General features: G+C 45.2%; 1 protein-coding gene across 1 annotated transcript in view; it reads left to right on the top strand.

The window, feature by feature from the left end:
* Window positions 1–491: 491 nt before the first annotated feature.
* Window positions 492–17,829, top strand: part of SLC25A12 (solute carrier family 25 member 12) — a 194,416-nt gene continuing 177,078 nt past the window's right edge. The window contains exons 1-2 of the mRNA XM_068245524.1: window positions 492–643; window positions 3,698–3,745. Coding sequence (XP_068101625.1) covers window positions 632–643; window positions 3,698–3,745 — 60 coding nt within the window. The 5' untranslated portion in view covers window positions 492–631. The remainder of the gene's footprint in view (window positions 644–3,697; window positions 3,746–17,829) is intronic.

The raw sequence follows: 17,829 nt of genomic DNA, 5'->3' as shown, positions 1-17,829 counted from the left end.
TCGCACCAAGTGGAAACAGGCCCCACAGTTACATTTCCACTAGGGTTCCACATCCGTCTCTGAATCGGACGCAGTACCCGTGCTGATGCGAAATTGCATTCGAATCCAACAGCCGTGCCAATGCACAGCTATGGGAATTCGGATGCGATGTCCAGAAAAACTGCAGGAGGCACGTTTTGTTTTCCACAAAGGCAAATCGGAAGCAGCCTATTGATATGAGGTGTGATTCCGCAACCAAATTCGCATGCGGAAAAATGCTTCGAATTGGCTACAGAGTAGAAACTGTCACTGTAGAGTCAGTGGCTAACAGGTGTCTATCAAACCCCATTGTTCTTCATTGAAGCCTATGGCCCTCTCCAACACAATCAGATAGCTGAGGAGTCCACCACAGGCACATAAAAATAAACTGCCAATGCTGGTTGGGAAGTGAGGGAGGGGCAGCCGCTGTAGCACAGGCATTTCCCATTCCGTTGTAACTGTAGCCGGTCACAGTGAGGTGACAGTGCCAGGCTGCAACCAGCGGGACGGCAGGAGGGAGAAATCACAGGATCTCCTCGCCCAGTCATTTCCATACAGGGCGCCGACAGGGGGAGCGCTCCTTCTCCCAGCTCTGACATCACACAGCCTCAGCATGGCGGTCAAGGTGACTCGAACTAGCTCCCGTTCTATCGCATAGAATAGCTTCTCCACGCTTTGCAGCCGCTTCCCCTGACCCAGCTGCTCGCAATTAGAGATTCCCTATGGAAGTGCAGTGCATGCAATAGATCTCAGACAAAGGGGTGGGAGCTGGAGACGGCTGCACAGTCTGCCTGTGTGTTACTCCTGTATGCCAATATATGGGGGCCCTGCTACCATTGCCGCTTATGTGTTGCCATGTACCGATGCCATGCCTTGTTGTGTGTGATCTGCATCTTGTGTGCTGGTGCTATAGAAATGTCAGCACAGCTAGCTGCTAGAGCTGTGCATTATTATTATCAGCAGCAGCTGTCACCACCACATGTGTCCCAGTGACAGGGTTAATGTTTGACAGCTTGGTGTGAAAAGTCTCTGCTTGTTGGCTTATCTGAAACGTTCTGTAGCCAGCCTGATAAGAACTGTTGATTTTTTTTTCCTGTTTGAGTTTTGATTGCTTTTATCTGTTGATACTGATGACCTTAACTCCAAATTAAATCTAGTTCACTGTAATGTCATTTAGCCCAGGTTATCATTCTGTTCAGCATACAGCACTGACTTCTTCCTTAGTGACTCACATTCATGTTAGTAACTGACCCTCAGGAGCTCGCAATCTAATACCTACCCGCCTTGCATGTCCCTATCACAGTCGCCTCATACATGTAGACAGAACTTGGCTGTTAAATAGAATCCAGCATGTAACAGGTGCCCACCTGAGTTTGTTTAAAGGACACCTGCACTGAGAGGGATATGGAGGCTGCCATATTTATTTCCTTTTAGGCAATACCAGTTGCCTGGCGTCCTGCTGATCTCTGTGGCTGCAGTAGTGTCTGAATCACACACCTGAAACAAGCATGCAGATAATCTTGTCAGATTGTTATCAGAAACATCTGATCTGCATGCTTGTTCAGGGTCTATGGCTAAACGTATTAGAGGCAGAGGATCAGCAGGATAGCCAGACAATATGTATTGTGTAAAATTAATGGAAACGTGAGATAAAAAAATTATACATACTTGGGGCTTCCTCCAGCCCCCTTCAGGCTGATTGGTCCCTTGCCGTCCTTCCAGGCCACCTGGATTCTCCCCTAGGCAGCCTGGTAATTCAGCCAGTCTGGGGGAACTGCGCAAGCGTGGCCAGGCCTGCGTACCCCGGACAGTGCCTACGCCACTGGGCTGCCTAGCGGAGGATCCAGGTGGCCTGGGAGGATGGCGAAGGAACCAATCAGCCTGAAGGGGGCTGGAGGAAGCCCCAGGTGTGTATATATTTTTTTAATCTCAGGTACACTTTGTGTGTCTTCCTCCATATCCCTCTCACAATATTCCTCACAAAGGTTCTCTTTAAAGACCCAGAATGCTGGATATTTAAATAACCGCGACCTCTGAGTGCAGTGATCTCCAGATCAGATTGCAAACCATTGTGCCGCACACTATTGTCATCCCCTTTCCCTTCCCCATAGCAACAGTCATGTCTGTACAGCGTTTCTTCCCTGCATCCTAAGACCAGTTTTTGTGGAACCAATTAACGTCTCAGTATGGTTTAGGGATGTGAGAGGAAACTCATGGGAACAGAGAGAGAACATAAAACCAGCACACAGACTCAGGGCCGGGCCGAGGCATAGGCTGGAGAGGCTCCAGCCTCAGGGCGCAGTGTAGGAGGGGGCGCACAATTCATTCAGCTGTCCTTCCTAATTGTGTTTGAAGCAGAAATAAATAAGAATAGGGGATACATGACAGTGGCTGCAAGCCAGATAACTAGATATTAAGGTGTTGGGGAGGTTGTGGGCCCATGGGGGCCTGTTAGTCTAATAGCAATCAGTGTGTGATGGCTGGGGTGGCAGGGATGGAGGGGCGCACTTTGGTGTCTCAGCCTTGGGTGCTGGAGGACCTTGTCCCGGCTCTGCACAGACTGTGTCCTGCCTGAGATTTGAGCTTTGGGACTCTATTGCTGCAAGGTGAGAGTGGAAGTCACTGCCCCAAGCTGTCCAGGCAGGGGTGCATTTAGATGTAGTATGGGTTGGTTGGTATTATTGCAGAGTCGTTCTAGTTGATTATATCGCCTTCCTGATAAAATACATACAGCCAATAGATTTTCATCCCCTGCAAAAATAATTTGTGTTGGTCTTACAACTTTCTTTACAAACCTGCCACCCTCATCACTAAGCAACCGACAGAGTTGGTTGAGGTGGGCCTACATGAAAGTTCATAGAGAAATCCCGCTACATGATTGGGTAAACAGCACCCTCTCTGTTTCAGATGACTTATAATAAGAATACGCCCACACTATTTGGCCTTAGAATGCTTCCAGTTGTAGATGTTCCCTATGGACTCACACTGGCTCGCCTCAACCATACTAGCTCCCTAGTGTTCTCTTTCCATACAACGGAACAGATTGCTCAGCTGCAGTCAAGCAGCCTGTCTGTACTCCATCCATTCCCAAAACCGAAATCTGCACCAGCAATGAAAAGTCGGTAACGACCTTCAGCCTCGGATTTTGGCAGCAACCCATTCTATGGTGAAAACCTCTTCCTCGTCCCTGTTAAATACCCACCTCCTAACTCTCAGCTGTTTCTTTAGGCCTCCTTTCCAAGAACTGTTGATAGGCAGTGAAATGCCTCTCAAACTCTCTCAGCTGCTCACTGGTGCTTGGTAACTGATTCTTGCTACATAACTGCTTACTTCTGCCTGGTAACTGCTTGCTGAGCACACAGCTCAACAGTTCGTGGAAAGGAGGCCTTAAACCTGATATAACTAATAGTCCACCTGTCCTCATCCTCCTTTGAGCACCAGGGCCCAGTCCACCGGCCTTCACTAATTATCTTTTTAGGCCAAATGCCAATACCCAGTCCAACGCCGTACAGCCAGACAGTATTGCCGAGCTCCTGTGTCTACAACACTGACACCATCATTTCCCATCATCCCCTGCTTCAGCATGGCAGACCTTTGACCTGTTTATCTTTGTGGAGTATAATGATGTGCTTAACAAATGCCTATTGAGTTATTGATCCATTATTGGTCTTGATTACAGTTTACTAAACGAGCTGATCCCATTGAGCTGAAGAATATATTTCTGCAGGTAAGCGGAACATGTTGTTTTTCTGGTGTTTGCTTGCTGAAGAATTATTTATTTCATATCAGTTGACAACCATTTTTTTTAAAAATGTTCAGCTTACTGTCATAATATAAGTATCTTGCCGTGTAAGACTCCCCTCTTGAGACTAAAGTTTGTTGTTGCAGGTTTTTTTTTTTTTGTTCATTGAAAGCCTTATCGCAGGAAATACATTCATTATAATTTTACTTAAAGTGAACCTGAGATGGTTCAGTATCCCTATTTATACTTACCTGGGGCTTCCTCCCGCCCCATGAGCACTGTGGCCTCCCTCGCCATCCCCTCCGTTCTGCCAGGCAGTCGTGGGCTTCTGCGCACCCCTCGTCGTGGCCTGGAGCGTTCTGCACCTGCGCAGTACTGCACAACGCTCCAGGGGACGGGGTAGCCTGCGGCCGAGCCGCGTATGCACAAAGGCCAATGACTGGCGGCGACTGACCTGAGTCGTAGCGCCAGAATGGAGGGACTGAAGAGAACAATGAGGAAAGCCACGGTGCTCATGGGGCTGGAGGAAGCCACAGGTAAGTATACCATCTCAAGTACACTTTAAGTATGCATGGATGCTGTTGCAGTTGCGTGCGCAAACCACAACCGCCACACTAAGCTGCCACGCACACTAAGCTGCCACTTCATCAAGCGACCGCCCACAATCACGCCACCCACAGGTCCGTGCATAATTACAACCTTTGGTTAATATATGGGATTAACCAGATACTACATTGAATGCCTGTGGTTTATGAATGCTTCTTTGTAATGCAAATGCAACTAACAAGCCCATGTTCACTTCTTACTCACGTGACTTGTAGGTCATGTCTGATTGTTGCTCAATGACCCATCCAGTACTTGTGACAACCCCTCCTGCTACCTGGTAACAAACAGGAAGTGATATACAAAGCGTAATCATCAGACCTGACTCCCGATTACAGATATGAAAGAAAAGCTTCACACACAAATTCTCAGCTGCGGGAGGTTTTCAGAACGAGGGCTGGGAAAGCTGGCAGAGTGCAGAGTATTCATGCACTCTTAAAGCAATCCTAAAGTGTAGTTATCAGCAAAAATAAAATACTTACTGTACCTTGGTAGTGGGTTGCCTCTGGGTAGTCCAGAGATTTCCCATATCGCATCAGTGACAGGCCCTCACAAGCATGGCTGTGGACGAGTGTGGCTGTACTGCGCACGTGTGAGTATGGCAAAGGTAGAGGGAGGGTGCTGGGTGAGAATAGGGTTAGGGGTGGGTGGGGGTTTTAAAGGAAACCTGAAGCGAAAATAAACGTATGAGATAATGAATTGTATGTGTAGTACAGCTAAGAAATAGAACATTAGTAGCAAAACAAGTCTCATGTTGTTTTCCAGTGCAGGAAGAGTTACAAAAACTTCAGTTGTTATCTATGCAAAAGAGCTCCTCTGAGGTATCGACCCAACTTGGTCAAATACAGTTCATTTTTTTAAGCACTTAAACAGCCACAAAACAGTGAATGACCGCTTGAGATAAAGTTTTCCTGCTGGAAAGTTCAGAGAATCATTATTTCTGCTTTGTTTTATAGCTTAAAAGACAGTGAGGTTTTAAAACTTCAACGGTGACAGTAGGATGCAATGTTATACAAAAAAAAGCTATATAACTGAAAATAAAACTATGAGACTCTTTTTCTTTGCTACTAATGTTCTATTCATTACCTGTACTTCACATACAATTCATTAGCTCATAAGTTGTTGGGTTTTTTCCGCTTAGGTCTGCTTTAAAGAGGAATATAACCCTGCATTTAAACTTTGCTCTAAAACATTATTTACAGCATATTATATGCAACCAGCATATTTTTTTTTTTACTAGACCAGCATTGGAAGGGTTACACACAGAGCTTTAAAGTTCCTGGAGAGAAAAGCTGCAGCAGCCGAAGTTTAGATACATTTAACCCCCTTGGCGGTATGAAAAATACCGCCAGGGGGCAGCGCAGCAGTTTTTTTTATTTTTATTTTTTTTAAATCATGTAGCGAGCCCAGGGCTCGCTACATGATAGCCGCTGCTCAGCGGCATCCCCCCCGCCCGCTTCGATCGCCTTCGGCGATCTCCGATCAGGAAATCCCGTTCAAAGAACGGGATTTCCTGGAGGGCTTCCCCCGTCGCCATGGCGACGGGGCGGGATGACGTCAGCGACGTCGGGACGCCATTAGGAGACCCGATCCACCCCTTGGCGCTGCCTGGCACTGATTGGCCAGGCAGCGCAGGGGTCTGGGGGGGGCCGCGCGCCGCACCGGATAGCGGCGATCGGGCGCGCGGCGGCGGCGATCGGGGTGCTGGCACAGCTAGCAAAGTGCTAGCTGCGTCCAGCAAAAAAAAAAAATATTTAAATCGGCCCAGCAGGGCTTGAGCGGCACCCTCCGGCGGCTTACCCCGTGTCACACACGGGCTTACCGCTAAGGAGGTTAAGTAAACACAATGTAACAAGTGAGGAATGTATCACATTCCACACTTGTTACATTGTGTTTACTTAAATATATATATCTAAACTTCGGATGCGGCAGCATTTCTCTCCACGGAACTTTAAAGCTCTGCGTGTAACCCTTCCAATGCTGGTCTAGTAAAAAAAATGCTGGTTGCATATAATATGCTGTAAATAATGTTTTAGAGCAAAGTTGAAATGCAGGGTTATATTCCGCTTTAAGGTTAGGCATCGAGGTGGAAGTTTAGGCAACAGCAGGAGGAGTGGTTAGGGTTAGACATCGAAGTTTTTTTTTGTTATGGTTCTGCATCAGCGGGGATGTTAGGCATCGGCAGGGGTGGTTAGGGTTAGGCATCGGAGGGAGGGAATGGTTCGGGTTAGGCATCGATGGGGGTGGTGGTTAGGGTTAGGCCGGCGATGGCTTCAAGCAGGATGTTACTTGAGCCTGCCCTTATGATGCTGGTACCCTTACCAGCAAAACAGGTAGGCATCTTTGGGCTCATATCCCCATGAAGTCTGGCTACATTTGGCACACCGTGACATACCACTTGGAACTACCTCAACTGGATAGATGAGTATACCTTCCTTTGGCACTTATACACAAAAGACTGACAGTATAATTGCATCCAAAGTACTGTGAGACACAGGAACTCCAGGAGTGGGGATGTATGCACTAACTTGATATTACAATATATGTGGAATATTGAACTATCTATGACTACCATCACGTGACTATACTAAAGACGGGGAGCTGCATAAGGGTTTATCCCTGGCGGACTGAACCTAATATTACTCCACAAGGCTACAACATGGCTTTTTGAGGCTGATTGCTACTACTATATATTTGCTGGTGTGGAGTTCTATACCAAGAAAGTTGAGAAAGTCACATAAACGGTCTTGTTTGATGGATGTCTATTGCTGAGTCTCCTTTTGGAACTGTGAACCAGAGCTATGTCTTAACCTGTTCCTGGAAACCTGAAATTATATGGGAACTGTGTCCCCTATCCTCTTGGATTACAAATTGTCCTTTTTGGACCATGCTGTCTTATTTGTGCTGGAGTCTCTCCTGAAAAATACGGAGCTATTTTTCATATACCAGTGGTCACTGTTATTGGTGTTTTTTCCCTCTGATATGCCAGATTATGGTTTTATAGTCCCATTTTAATTATGTGATAATAAATGATTGAAATTCTTTTAAATATTGTTTAGATATATTTTTTTTTCTTCCCTTCCATTTGTCATATTGTTCAGCTATTTATGGTCTTAGGCCAAAAGGGAAGCATTTTTTCTGGTGATTAACCTGACCTATAGTGTGAATAAGGTTAGGGTTAGGCACCTGTGGGCGGGTGTTTAGGATTTGGCATCAGCAGGGTGGTGGAGTTAGGCCAGTGGTTCTCAAACTTTTCCGGGTGTGGGCACCCTTGGTGATTTTGAAATTTGTTTTTGGCACCCCTGTTGTCTGTCGATCTACCGCCGCATTTTGTTTTTAAGTAATATATTCAAGTTGCTGACCAGTGGGTGCTCAGTAACATATACAATTACTTGGCCCATTTTTCTAGGGACACCTTACAGAAAAATGAAATGGGCTGGGAGGATTGGAAGGCCTATGAAGGTCTAATTTAGGACCCCCTTTCCCATTGTCTGGAAGACCATAATCCATCTACCTATAAATTGATTATGCTGGAGTAACATGCAATTATGGAATATTAGATTGATATTGTATCACATACTACTGTTTTGACAACTTGTAGACCATATATCATCCCTCTTAATGTATTTTAAGTTCTCTTCATTCCAGGGACAAATATTTTCCTAGAATTGTGAAGGCGGTCAGTTAAAAAAAAACAAACTTTTTTTTCCCTCCATATTGAAGCTTACTTATCATGAATAAATTATGGGGAAGTCTATAGAAGTTTAACAACTTCACATGCTGGCCTTGTTTCCCCCTTATGGACCAGAGCAGTTTTGACATTTTAGCTATGGTCCTATTTAGGTCTCTTTCACAGTAGGACGTTAGGTTTTGATGCAACGTTAAAGTCGCAACGCAAATTACAACGCAATGCCCCAAAAAAGTTGCAACGCAACTTAAAGAGAACCCGAGGTGGGTTTGAAGAATATTATCTGCATACAGAGGCTGGATCTGCCTATACAGCCCAGCCTCTGTTGCTATCCCAAACCCCCCTAAGGTCCCCCTGCACTCTACAATCCCTCATAAATCACAGCCATGCTGCTGACAAACAGCTTGTCAGAGCTGGCTGTGTTTATCTCTATAGTGTCAGTCTGCTGCTCTCCCCGCCTCCTGCAGAATTCCAGTCCCCGCCTGCATCCCTTTCCTCCCTGCTGATTGGAGGGAAGGGACGGGGGCAGGGACCGGAGCTATGCAGGAGGCGGGGGAGCAGCTGAGACTGACACTACAGATGCAAACACAGCCTCACAGCATGGCTGTGATTTATGAGAGATTGCAGAGTGCAGGGGGACCTTAATGGGGTTTGGGATAGCAACAGGGGCTGGGCTGTATAGGCAGATCCAGCCTCTGTATGCAGATAACATTCTTAAACACACCTCGGGTTCTCTTTAATGCCCCGTTACGGTCGCATACAGTAGAGCATACAGGCAATAAAAAGTATGTTTTTAAATAATTACTGAGCATGTGCAAACAGTCCAACGCAGCTAATAACATGTATAACGCACAGCATGCAGCACTTTCTAATAACGCTACATGTTACACACAAACGCAACGTGTGCACTGTGAATGTCGCACAGACTTAGTATTGCTGTGCATTAGTCTGCGTTGAAACATTTTCTAACGTGCGACTTTAACGTTGCTCTGTGAAAGAGGCCTCAATCAGCAATAACGTTATCCCTACTTATGACACCTAAATGAAATATATATGTTTTTTTTTTCAAGACTAACAAGGCTTTCATGGAATGGCATTTTTTTTCCCTCGAACAATTTTGTTTTCTATACATTTTAATAGGAAAAAAAGGGAAAAAAATAGATAGAAAACATTTTATTTCTCAGTTTTGCCAATTCCAGTTTAACCACTTCACCCCAAAGCGGTTTTTACCCTAACGGACAAGAGCGATTTTCACCTTTCAATGCTTATCCCTATCATTTGCCAATAGCTTAATCACTACTAATCACAATGAAAGTATCTATATCTTGTTTTTTTCACCACTAATCAGGTTTTTTGGGGTTGATATTTGTTTTCAGTAATTACTTTATTTTCTATGCATTTTAAAGGGAAAAATGAGGAAAAAATACCCTGTTTCTCCAATCCCCTATAGTTTTAATATAAACACTGCTACTGTACATAACACCTACACATTTTATTCTCCCTATTTGTCCTGGTTATCACAATATTTTAATTACGGTATGTCCCTAGTACAAAGTATGGTGACAATTTATTATTTGGAAATGAAGGTATATTTTTTTCTATGTTTTCTTTTTCTCACTAATCTCAATTAATCTCGGGAGCGCGCACGCGCACAGCGGCACTAAGAGGCTCTAGCAGGACGTTTTTATAAGTCTGGTTGTCATTAAGTTTATAACAAAAATTACGCTCCTGTTTCAATTTATGATGAAGATATTTGATTCTGAAATAATGCTACAGTGTATATTTTTCACTATGAACTGATAAAATAAAAGCAGTTTTAATGGTAAAAATCAACCTTATTGGCTCAAGGAACATATATTTGCTTCCATCAGTTAGTGCTGCAGCAGATGGTGCCAGAGGTTTTTGCACAGGAGCAAGCCCAATCGTGCACAGCTGTTTTTCAGCTACACACCTTATATCTAGGTCCTTGTGGCTTAGATGAAGTCACAGAGGATGTAGATATACTGTAGGGGTGGAAAAAGTGGTTAATGGAGATAGATAATATATCAAGCACAAGGAAGGTCACTTATATATCAGACAAATAACTCTTGTACATCGTGAGGAGATAAGAGGATGGTCACTTCCTGTACTACAAACTCTCACTGCTATAGCTTGGAATCATCTCAGAGAGATTTAGCCTTTGCCTTCCCCCTTGCTGCCTGAACAGCCAGCAGGATGAGGCAATCCAAGCAGCAACCCCACCTACAGAGCGTAAAGCTAAAGTCCCTGTACTTGGGTGCCTCTGATTGTGTTTTCTGCTGAAATCAGGAAGATAAAATCTGAAGACTCTGATTGTTCTTATTCACAGTCTGTTGCTGTTCTTTATTTTTGCGTTCTCTAATACTATTTGCTTATGATATACTGTAACTTGCTCATTAGCCAGCTTCTCTGCTTTGATTGTAAGCGGTGCTGTAAGCCAATACACCTGAGTGTCTTTGCGCAATATGATTCCTGCCACAAGCCTGTTCTTTGATTGAAGGTGAATCACATATTCAGTTATTGAGAAAAGTGAAGTCTTAGCAATAGGTAAATAATTACACATGGCATGTAATCTATTGTTAGTGGAAGCTCATGTTGCATGGCTTCATTCAAGTATTGCCTAATTCCTACCTGGGCTGTCCGGATCCAATTCTATATTAATTTGTCATGCCTAGACCTTATTTGCATTTGCCTTAGCTGATCATCTCCGCGTTGCTGATTGATATTGGATGGGCCATGTTCCACTATAACTAGCTCTCTATTGTGATTGATTAAAGACTACCTCTGGTCAGAACAAAACATTGAACAAAGTTTACATCTGGTACATTGTAGTGTCTAAAACGGACAGCGATTTATATCTGTAGTAGCACGCCCATCTTTCCCCTTTTGCTGATGCCTTGCAAGTATACCCTGTCAGGCTTGCCTGGTCAATGACTATAGGTCAGGCTGTATGCCCATATGACTGACCTATAGCCCAGCCCATAACACCTGCACAAACTCCTACCTAGTACAAACTACAATAACCCTGCAGGTAGATGTAGCATACAGACTGACGGATAGTATCCACCAAACAGAACCAATAACAACAATACAAAGCACAGTATCACAATGATATAGTCACCTGAGGCCTGAAGGATGAGGCAATCCAGATGAGTCAGATGACTGCAAGCAGGAGCAATGGTATGCAGATCAGAGGCTTTAGAGGATAGCGTGGTCAGTTCAAGCCAGATGTCAGGGCAGGCAGCGTTCATGAAAATCCTTATCCAGTCAGAGGTCAATCCAGGCGGCAATCAAACAGAGTCCAGGTACAATGGCAAAGTCGGCAACAGGTGATCCAATAGCGCATAGTCAGGAACAAGCAGAGTCAGCAACGGGTAATCCAATCTAAAGTAAGCGTGGTCAAAATACAATTTGCATTAAGGGGAGGGTACAAGGCTGGAGGGGAGGACAAAATGCTGAGGGGTGGACACAATGCTGAGGGTGTGTAATATCCTCGGGGCATTCATGGCAGCGGAACGCCGAGGACCACGCTGAGGTGCAAGCAGAGGGGTCTCGGCAGGCCGCTGACGTCACTGGAGAGCATGGCGCTCAGCTCCCATTGGCAAATCGGCAACAGAACTTAAAAGGTTCTTGTGAGCGCATACCCAGCAACAAGCCAAAAGCTAATGCTATCACGAGCGATGTCTGGGGGCGCTCACCTGAGTTAAATGCAAGGACTAACCAATCAGAAAGCAAAGGCATCCAAAACAACCAATGACATTGCGGCGTGTCAGCAAGATCGCTGACACGCCATACATACACGTGGTTATTGTTTACAACGGTGGAGCATGTCCGCCGCCTATCCATGCGTTCCAATGACGTCAGCGGCCTGCCGAGACCCCTCTGCTTGCACCTCAGCGTGGTTCTCGGCGTTACGCTCCCATAAATGCCCTGAGGATCTTACACACCCTCAGCATTGTCTCCTCCTCCCCCCCCCCCCCCCCCCCTCAGCATTTTGTCATCCCCTCCGGCCTTGTACCCTCCCCTTAATGTTAAATCATACATGCTCTCTACAGATTATGGGCTGCATTGATGACATTAGAGCCAGACTTGTTTTGGTACAGCACTTGGGGAATAAGTGGGAAACAGAGCAAAAGGCAGAGAAGAGTAATTATAAAGATAGGAAATCTGAGACAGCATGTACAGTATAATTCTTATCCCAGATCTCTGCCTTCCTGCCTCAGATTACATCTCTTTTCACAGTGTGTATGTGCTGGGAGTTAGACCTGGGGGGGGGGGGGGGGGGGGGGGTGGAGTCATGACATCAATCCCCCAGTATCCTTTGTTTCCTAGCCCCATGGCTAGGAAAGAGAAAAAAATTGCTAGACCTGATTTCAGAAAGGGGTTTCAAGGCCACATATGAAATACAGACCCTGCATTGAGAAAATCATGCTTTATTATCTGTGATTTAATATATCCTCCCATCTTATAAGGTTTAAAGAGACTCTGAAGTGAGTCTAAATTCACGTTTTTAACTATAAATTTTATTAATGTCAAGCACTATAGCTAGTGCGAATCCCCTCTGCTAAATCCGGGTAGAGCTTCCTGCTTGAGGCAGAGCTTGGGGCTGTAGCTCTGCCTCTTCGCATGTCAATCCCCGCTGATCGCCGCCTCTCCCCGCCCCTCTCAATCTTCCTTCACTGAGAGGGACGGAGGAGTGGCGGAGATCCGAGAGCAGATTGACACGCATGGAGGCAGAGCTGCAGCTCAAAGCTCTGCCTCCATGGGCAGCAAAATCCACGACCGGGAAAGTTTGGGATTTTGCATAGGGGATTTGGGGGGTATAAACCCCTCGTTTTGCCGCGGGGATGCGGCAGTTTAGCACTAGCTATAGTGCTTTTACATAAATAAAAGCTAAAAACGGGAATTTAGACTCGCTTCAGAGTCTCTTTTAAAGCAAACTTTAACCTCCCTGGCGGTAAGCCCGACACAGTGTCGGGCTAGCCGCCGCAGGGGATCGCATGGCCCCGGGAGGATTTGTTTTTTTAATAAAAATGGTGTTATTTGGTTAAACTAGCACTTCGCTAGCTAACCATGTCCCACAAGTGCCTCCAGTCCCCCCTGATAGCCACCGGTATACGTACCCCCCCCCCCAGGGATCCCGCGATGGCACAGCCTCCCAATTAGCACCCGGCTTCGCTATGGGGAGGATCGGAACTGCGCATGACGTCATGTCCGATAGTCCGCGAATTAGGAAGCTGTGGCTCTCGCGGGATCGCGGACGGGTGAGTGTTGCCGGCAGCGATTGGGGGGGGGGGGGGCAGACCGGTGCCGGGGGACTTGTGGGCCACAGTTAGCTAGCTTAGTGCTAGCTAACATTCAAAAAAACACTTTGAATTAAAAAAATCCCTCCCGCGGACGCAGCCACCGCATCTGCGTACCACCAGGGAGGTTATTTGATCATTTACATTCGTGACCCACTTCTGGTGTTTTTTGCTAGGAATCATCCAAGGTTCACCGGTGCTCTAACTCGGGGGCAGGGACACCACCCTCTGCAATCCACTCCAAGCAATTTCACTAAAGAGACGGCACACAACTGGTATAGCAACTTCTCTGTATTGGAGTACGTCAGGAAAGGGCGCAATTAGTTTGGGACAGACCTGAGGAAGGGCTCCGCCCGAAGCAAAGTTGCTATACCAGTTGTGTGCTGTCTCTTTATTGAAATTGCTCTACAGTGATTGAGAACAGTCCTGAAGTTGGACATTCCAGTTAAATCACGTGGACAATATTGGAGACTCTGACAGCGATTCACTAAAATTGAGGAGCCCAAGAGATGACCTGAATTGGATTTGTTAGAAGTAAGTCAGAGATGTTGAACCAGTCCTCAAGGGCTGAGGTCCACACACATTTTTGTCACAGCTCAAATGAATTGATGGGTCTGAATCAGGAAGGGTGTGGTTCATAAAGTAGAACACATTTCTCGGTTCATCCTAAATACTGGCATGGATCTGGCCCTTGAGGACTGGAATTAGACACTTGTGCTATTAGGTGGTATTAGTTTGCAACTTATTTCTATGTTACATCAAACCACAGTGGGGTTCTTTTTACTGTCGCAGCATCATGCACACACCTGCAGTGAAACCTTTCTGTAGTAAACTCAGGACAGCCGGGAATTCTCACAAACCTTTTGTACTTCTAGTGCATCCCGAAGACTGAGATCAGCACACTGCTGGTCCACAAATTTGATTTAACAAACTTCTCTATTTTTTGATATTCTAAGGGCTGGTTCAGACGGACGCTTGCGCAGCGTTTACCGCAAGCGTTCGGAACGTCGCGTTTGCACCGAGCTTTTGCACGTATTTATACGAACACGGCGTTCGGGTCCCGATTTTTGCTTGTGATCGAGATGCCCCTGGAAGCTACATGTAGCTTCCAGGGGCGGCCAACCGCGACGGGTAATGTCCACCTAAGGGAAGAAAAAACACGACCACATACGAACGCGACGCGAAGGCTGCTGAAAGCCTGACCGCACAGCCGCCGCACGTCATCAAACGTGATGCCGCGCAGACCGCATCAGAACCAGCCCTAAGTATACAGCAATAATATGCTCTAGGCAGGCTTAGGAGTACTGTGAGAATGTATTGGGAGAAGTATCTAAATGTGTGACCTAATGCAAAATATATTAACCACTTAAAATCAAATTTACAAAAGACAGGTAGGCTCATCAAAATCTTGTAACTATAAATCACAAAGCTTCATAAATCACAGCAAAACCATCAGAATTTGCACACCCCATACATAGGGCTTGATTCACAAAGCGGTGATAACTCAGTTATCACGCCTAAAAGACTTTAGGCGTGATAAGCCGTGCAAAGCTGAGTTATCACCGATTTGTGCTGCTCTTCGCGCGAAGCTCCCGCGCGCAAAGTTTTGCGCGCGTAGCGCACCGCGCAGCGCGCGCAAAGTCCCATAGGGCTCAATGGACGCTGCGCGCGAAGCACGGTACACTGCGCGCGCAAAACTTTGCGCGCGGGAGATCGCGCGAGTTTCTTCTTATCACGCCTAAACTGAGTTTAGGCGTGATAAAGGGCTTTTCACAGGCGTGCAAACACTTTGCACCGCTTTGTGAATCAAGCCCATAGTGTGCGATTCGCATGTAATGTAATGAATAGGAAATTCGCTGCTTTTTCGCCATGCAGTTTACTATGCGAATTCGTGTGCGTTTTCGTGTGAAGTTCAATAAAAAAAGCACACAGGCACTGACATGGTTAAATACGCATATTTGGAGGAATATGCAAATTCGCCGCAATTTCACGTTAAAATTTGCATACATTGCGTATGCGAATTCGCATTCACATGCAAATTTGTTTGTGCGGTTTTCGCATCAAATTCGCAACCCACTAGTGGAAATGTAGCCTTAAAGGGAACTGATACAGAGCATGTAGTATGTAGTTTATAATGGGTACAGGATGTTTTCTCTCCGATGTAATATTCCAGGGAAAAAAAATACTATAGTTTTGGATAATGTGCAAAGAGGGTGTAACCTATTTTGGATTATTTCTTGCTGTCCTATGTGCCATTTTTTGCAAATTCATTGATTCTCACAGACTGATCGGAAGTTTGTTGAAAATCTTGCAAACTTGCCGCAACATCGCTCATCCTTATTCAGAACCAAAATAAAGAAAACAATGCTGTAACTGGGCTTTAAAGTATGAGGGTAGCTAAGCCTGGTTCACTTTTCCCGGACCTTTTTGAAAACTTTGAAAGTTAGTCCATCAACAAAAATTTCCTCCTGCCCTAAAATATTAAGCTACGTACACACATGCGACAAAGATCATTCGTTGTTAACGACGAACGATCTTTTAATTGAGGAAAGAACGACCTAAGTAAAGTTAGCTTTTAAAAGCGTGTAACGATCTGGTCGCCAGAACGAACGTTACATCACGTAAAGCAACTATTGCGCTTGCTCATGAAAATGAAAAGTTCCATGGAGAAATAGCGAAATGCGCATGTCAAGCCTAGTACAAACGACCGTTTCCAACGATGTCCTAATTTTGCAAACGATCGTCGTTGGAGAAAATCCGCCAAGCTAGATCGTTCGTTTTTAACGATCTAGCTCGTTAGTCGCTAGACTTAATGGTCGTTGGCTGCTTTTTTTTTTTTAAACGATCGGCGTTTGAAATGATCGAGGAACGATCGTTTCAAACGACTATAGTCGCATGTGTGTACGCACCTTTAGCCACACATTCAGTGACAAAAGTGTTTTTTGTTTTTTTTTCCTGGAAAAGTGACTGAATGGGTAAGAGACTGCGGTTCACTTTGTTCATCATAAGTTTATCAGTGCTGTGGAAGTGCTTTGAACACTCAGGGCTCGTTTTCACTATAGCGAATCCGCATGCGGGCACTGCATGCGGATTCGCATACTTAATGTTAGTGTATGGGGCTGTTTCCACGTGTGCGGCGGCGGCGGCGTTTTTCGTTGCGGGGAAAATCTGCACAACAGGGTCGTGCAGATTCGCGTGCGGCAGGAATGCGGGCGAATCGCCGCTAATGTATTCTATAGGGAAATCGCATGCGGCTTTGTCATGCGGATTTCCCTGCGATTTTCGCATGCGATTTCGCATGAAAGCCAATGGAATTTAACACAGGCAGTGACATGGTTAAATTCGCATGGCTCCTTGCCATGCGAAATCGCGGGTAAATCTGCATGTTGAAACGCAGCCGCATGCGATTTCTTCAGCGGTGGAATCCAGGCGATTCCGCACCGCTACAGTGGAAACAAGCCCTAATTGTAGTTGATGAGAATGAACAAACACAGAACAGAATTTGTCTTTCTGCAGGATTCAATTCCTGTGTTAATAGATCTCTGTATTCTGTGCTTATACAGAGCTGCTTAAAAATAATGTTGGGTATATATTATACATGCAATAGCAGTTCCTAGCAGTGCTGTTCTGTGAGCTTGGGGTGTTTACACAGATGACATTACCTGTGGACAAGCGCAAATAGGATAACTGTATGGGCAATAAAAAGGTAGTAAAATCAGGTTTTTTTTGCATGTTATGTCATTTTGTAATTCTACTTTAAAGCAAACAGTCGTTAATTGAATCAGTACAGGTTTTGGATCACTTCTGCTGTCCCCCATGTTCAGGGGTCTCTTTAAACGCTTTAGTAGATCAGATCCCTTGTGTATTGTTGCTTTTATCCACGTCTCAGCATCCTTTATATACAGTGGCTTGCAAAAGTATTCGGCCCTCTTAAAGTTTTCCACGTTTTGTCACATTACTGCCACAAACATGAATCCATTTTATTGGAATTCCACATGAAAGACCAACACAAAGTGGTGAACACGTGAGAAGTGGATCGAAAATCATACATTATTCCAAACATTTTTTACAAATCAATAACTACAAAGTGGGGTGTGCGTAATTATTCAGCCCCCTTTGGTCTGAGTGCAGTCAGTTGCCCATAGACATTGCCTGATGGGTGCTAATGACTAAATAGAGTGCACCCGTGTGTATTCTACTGTCAGTACAAATACAGCTGCTCTGTGAGGGCCTCAGAGGTTGTCTAAGAGAATCTTGGGAGCAACAACACCATGCCACTGTATCTACTCAACTCATATTATGCTAAACAGGACAAGCAATTCAAAGTAAAGGACCACTATTGCGAAAAAATTGTGTGATATGTAAAATACATTTGTAGGCATACATACAAAATAAGAATTTGTCACTGAGTAAAATGCGCTATAAATGACTTTTTTCCTATGCTGCTGCCACTTACA

The sequence above is a fragment of the Hyperolius riggenbachi genome, chromosome 7, assembly GCF_040937935.1.
Source record: "Hyperolius riggenbachi isolate aHypRig1 chromosome 7, aHypRig1.pri, whole genome shotgun sequence".
Lineage (NCBI taxonomy): Eukaryota > Metazoa > Chordata > Amphibia > Anura > Hyperoliidae > Hyperolius > Hyperolius riggenbachi.
The sequence above is the reverse complement of the archived record's forward strand: the minus strand, read 5'-3'. Positions and strand labels throughout refer to the sequence as shown.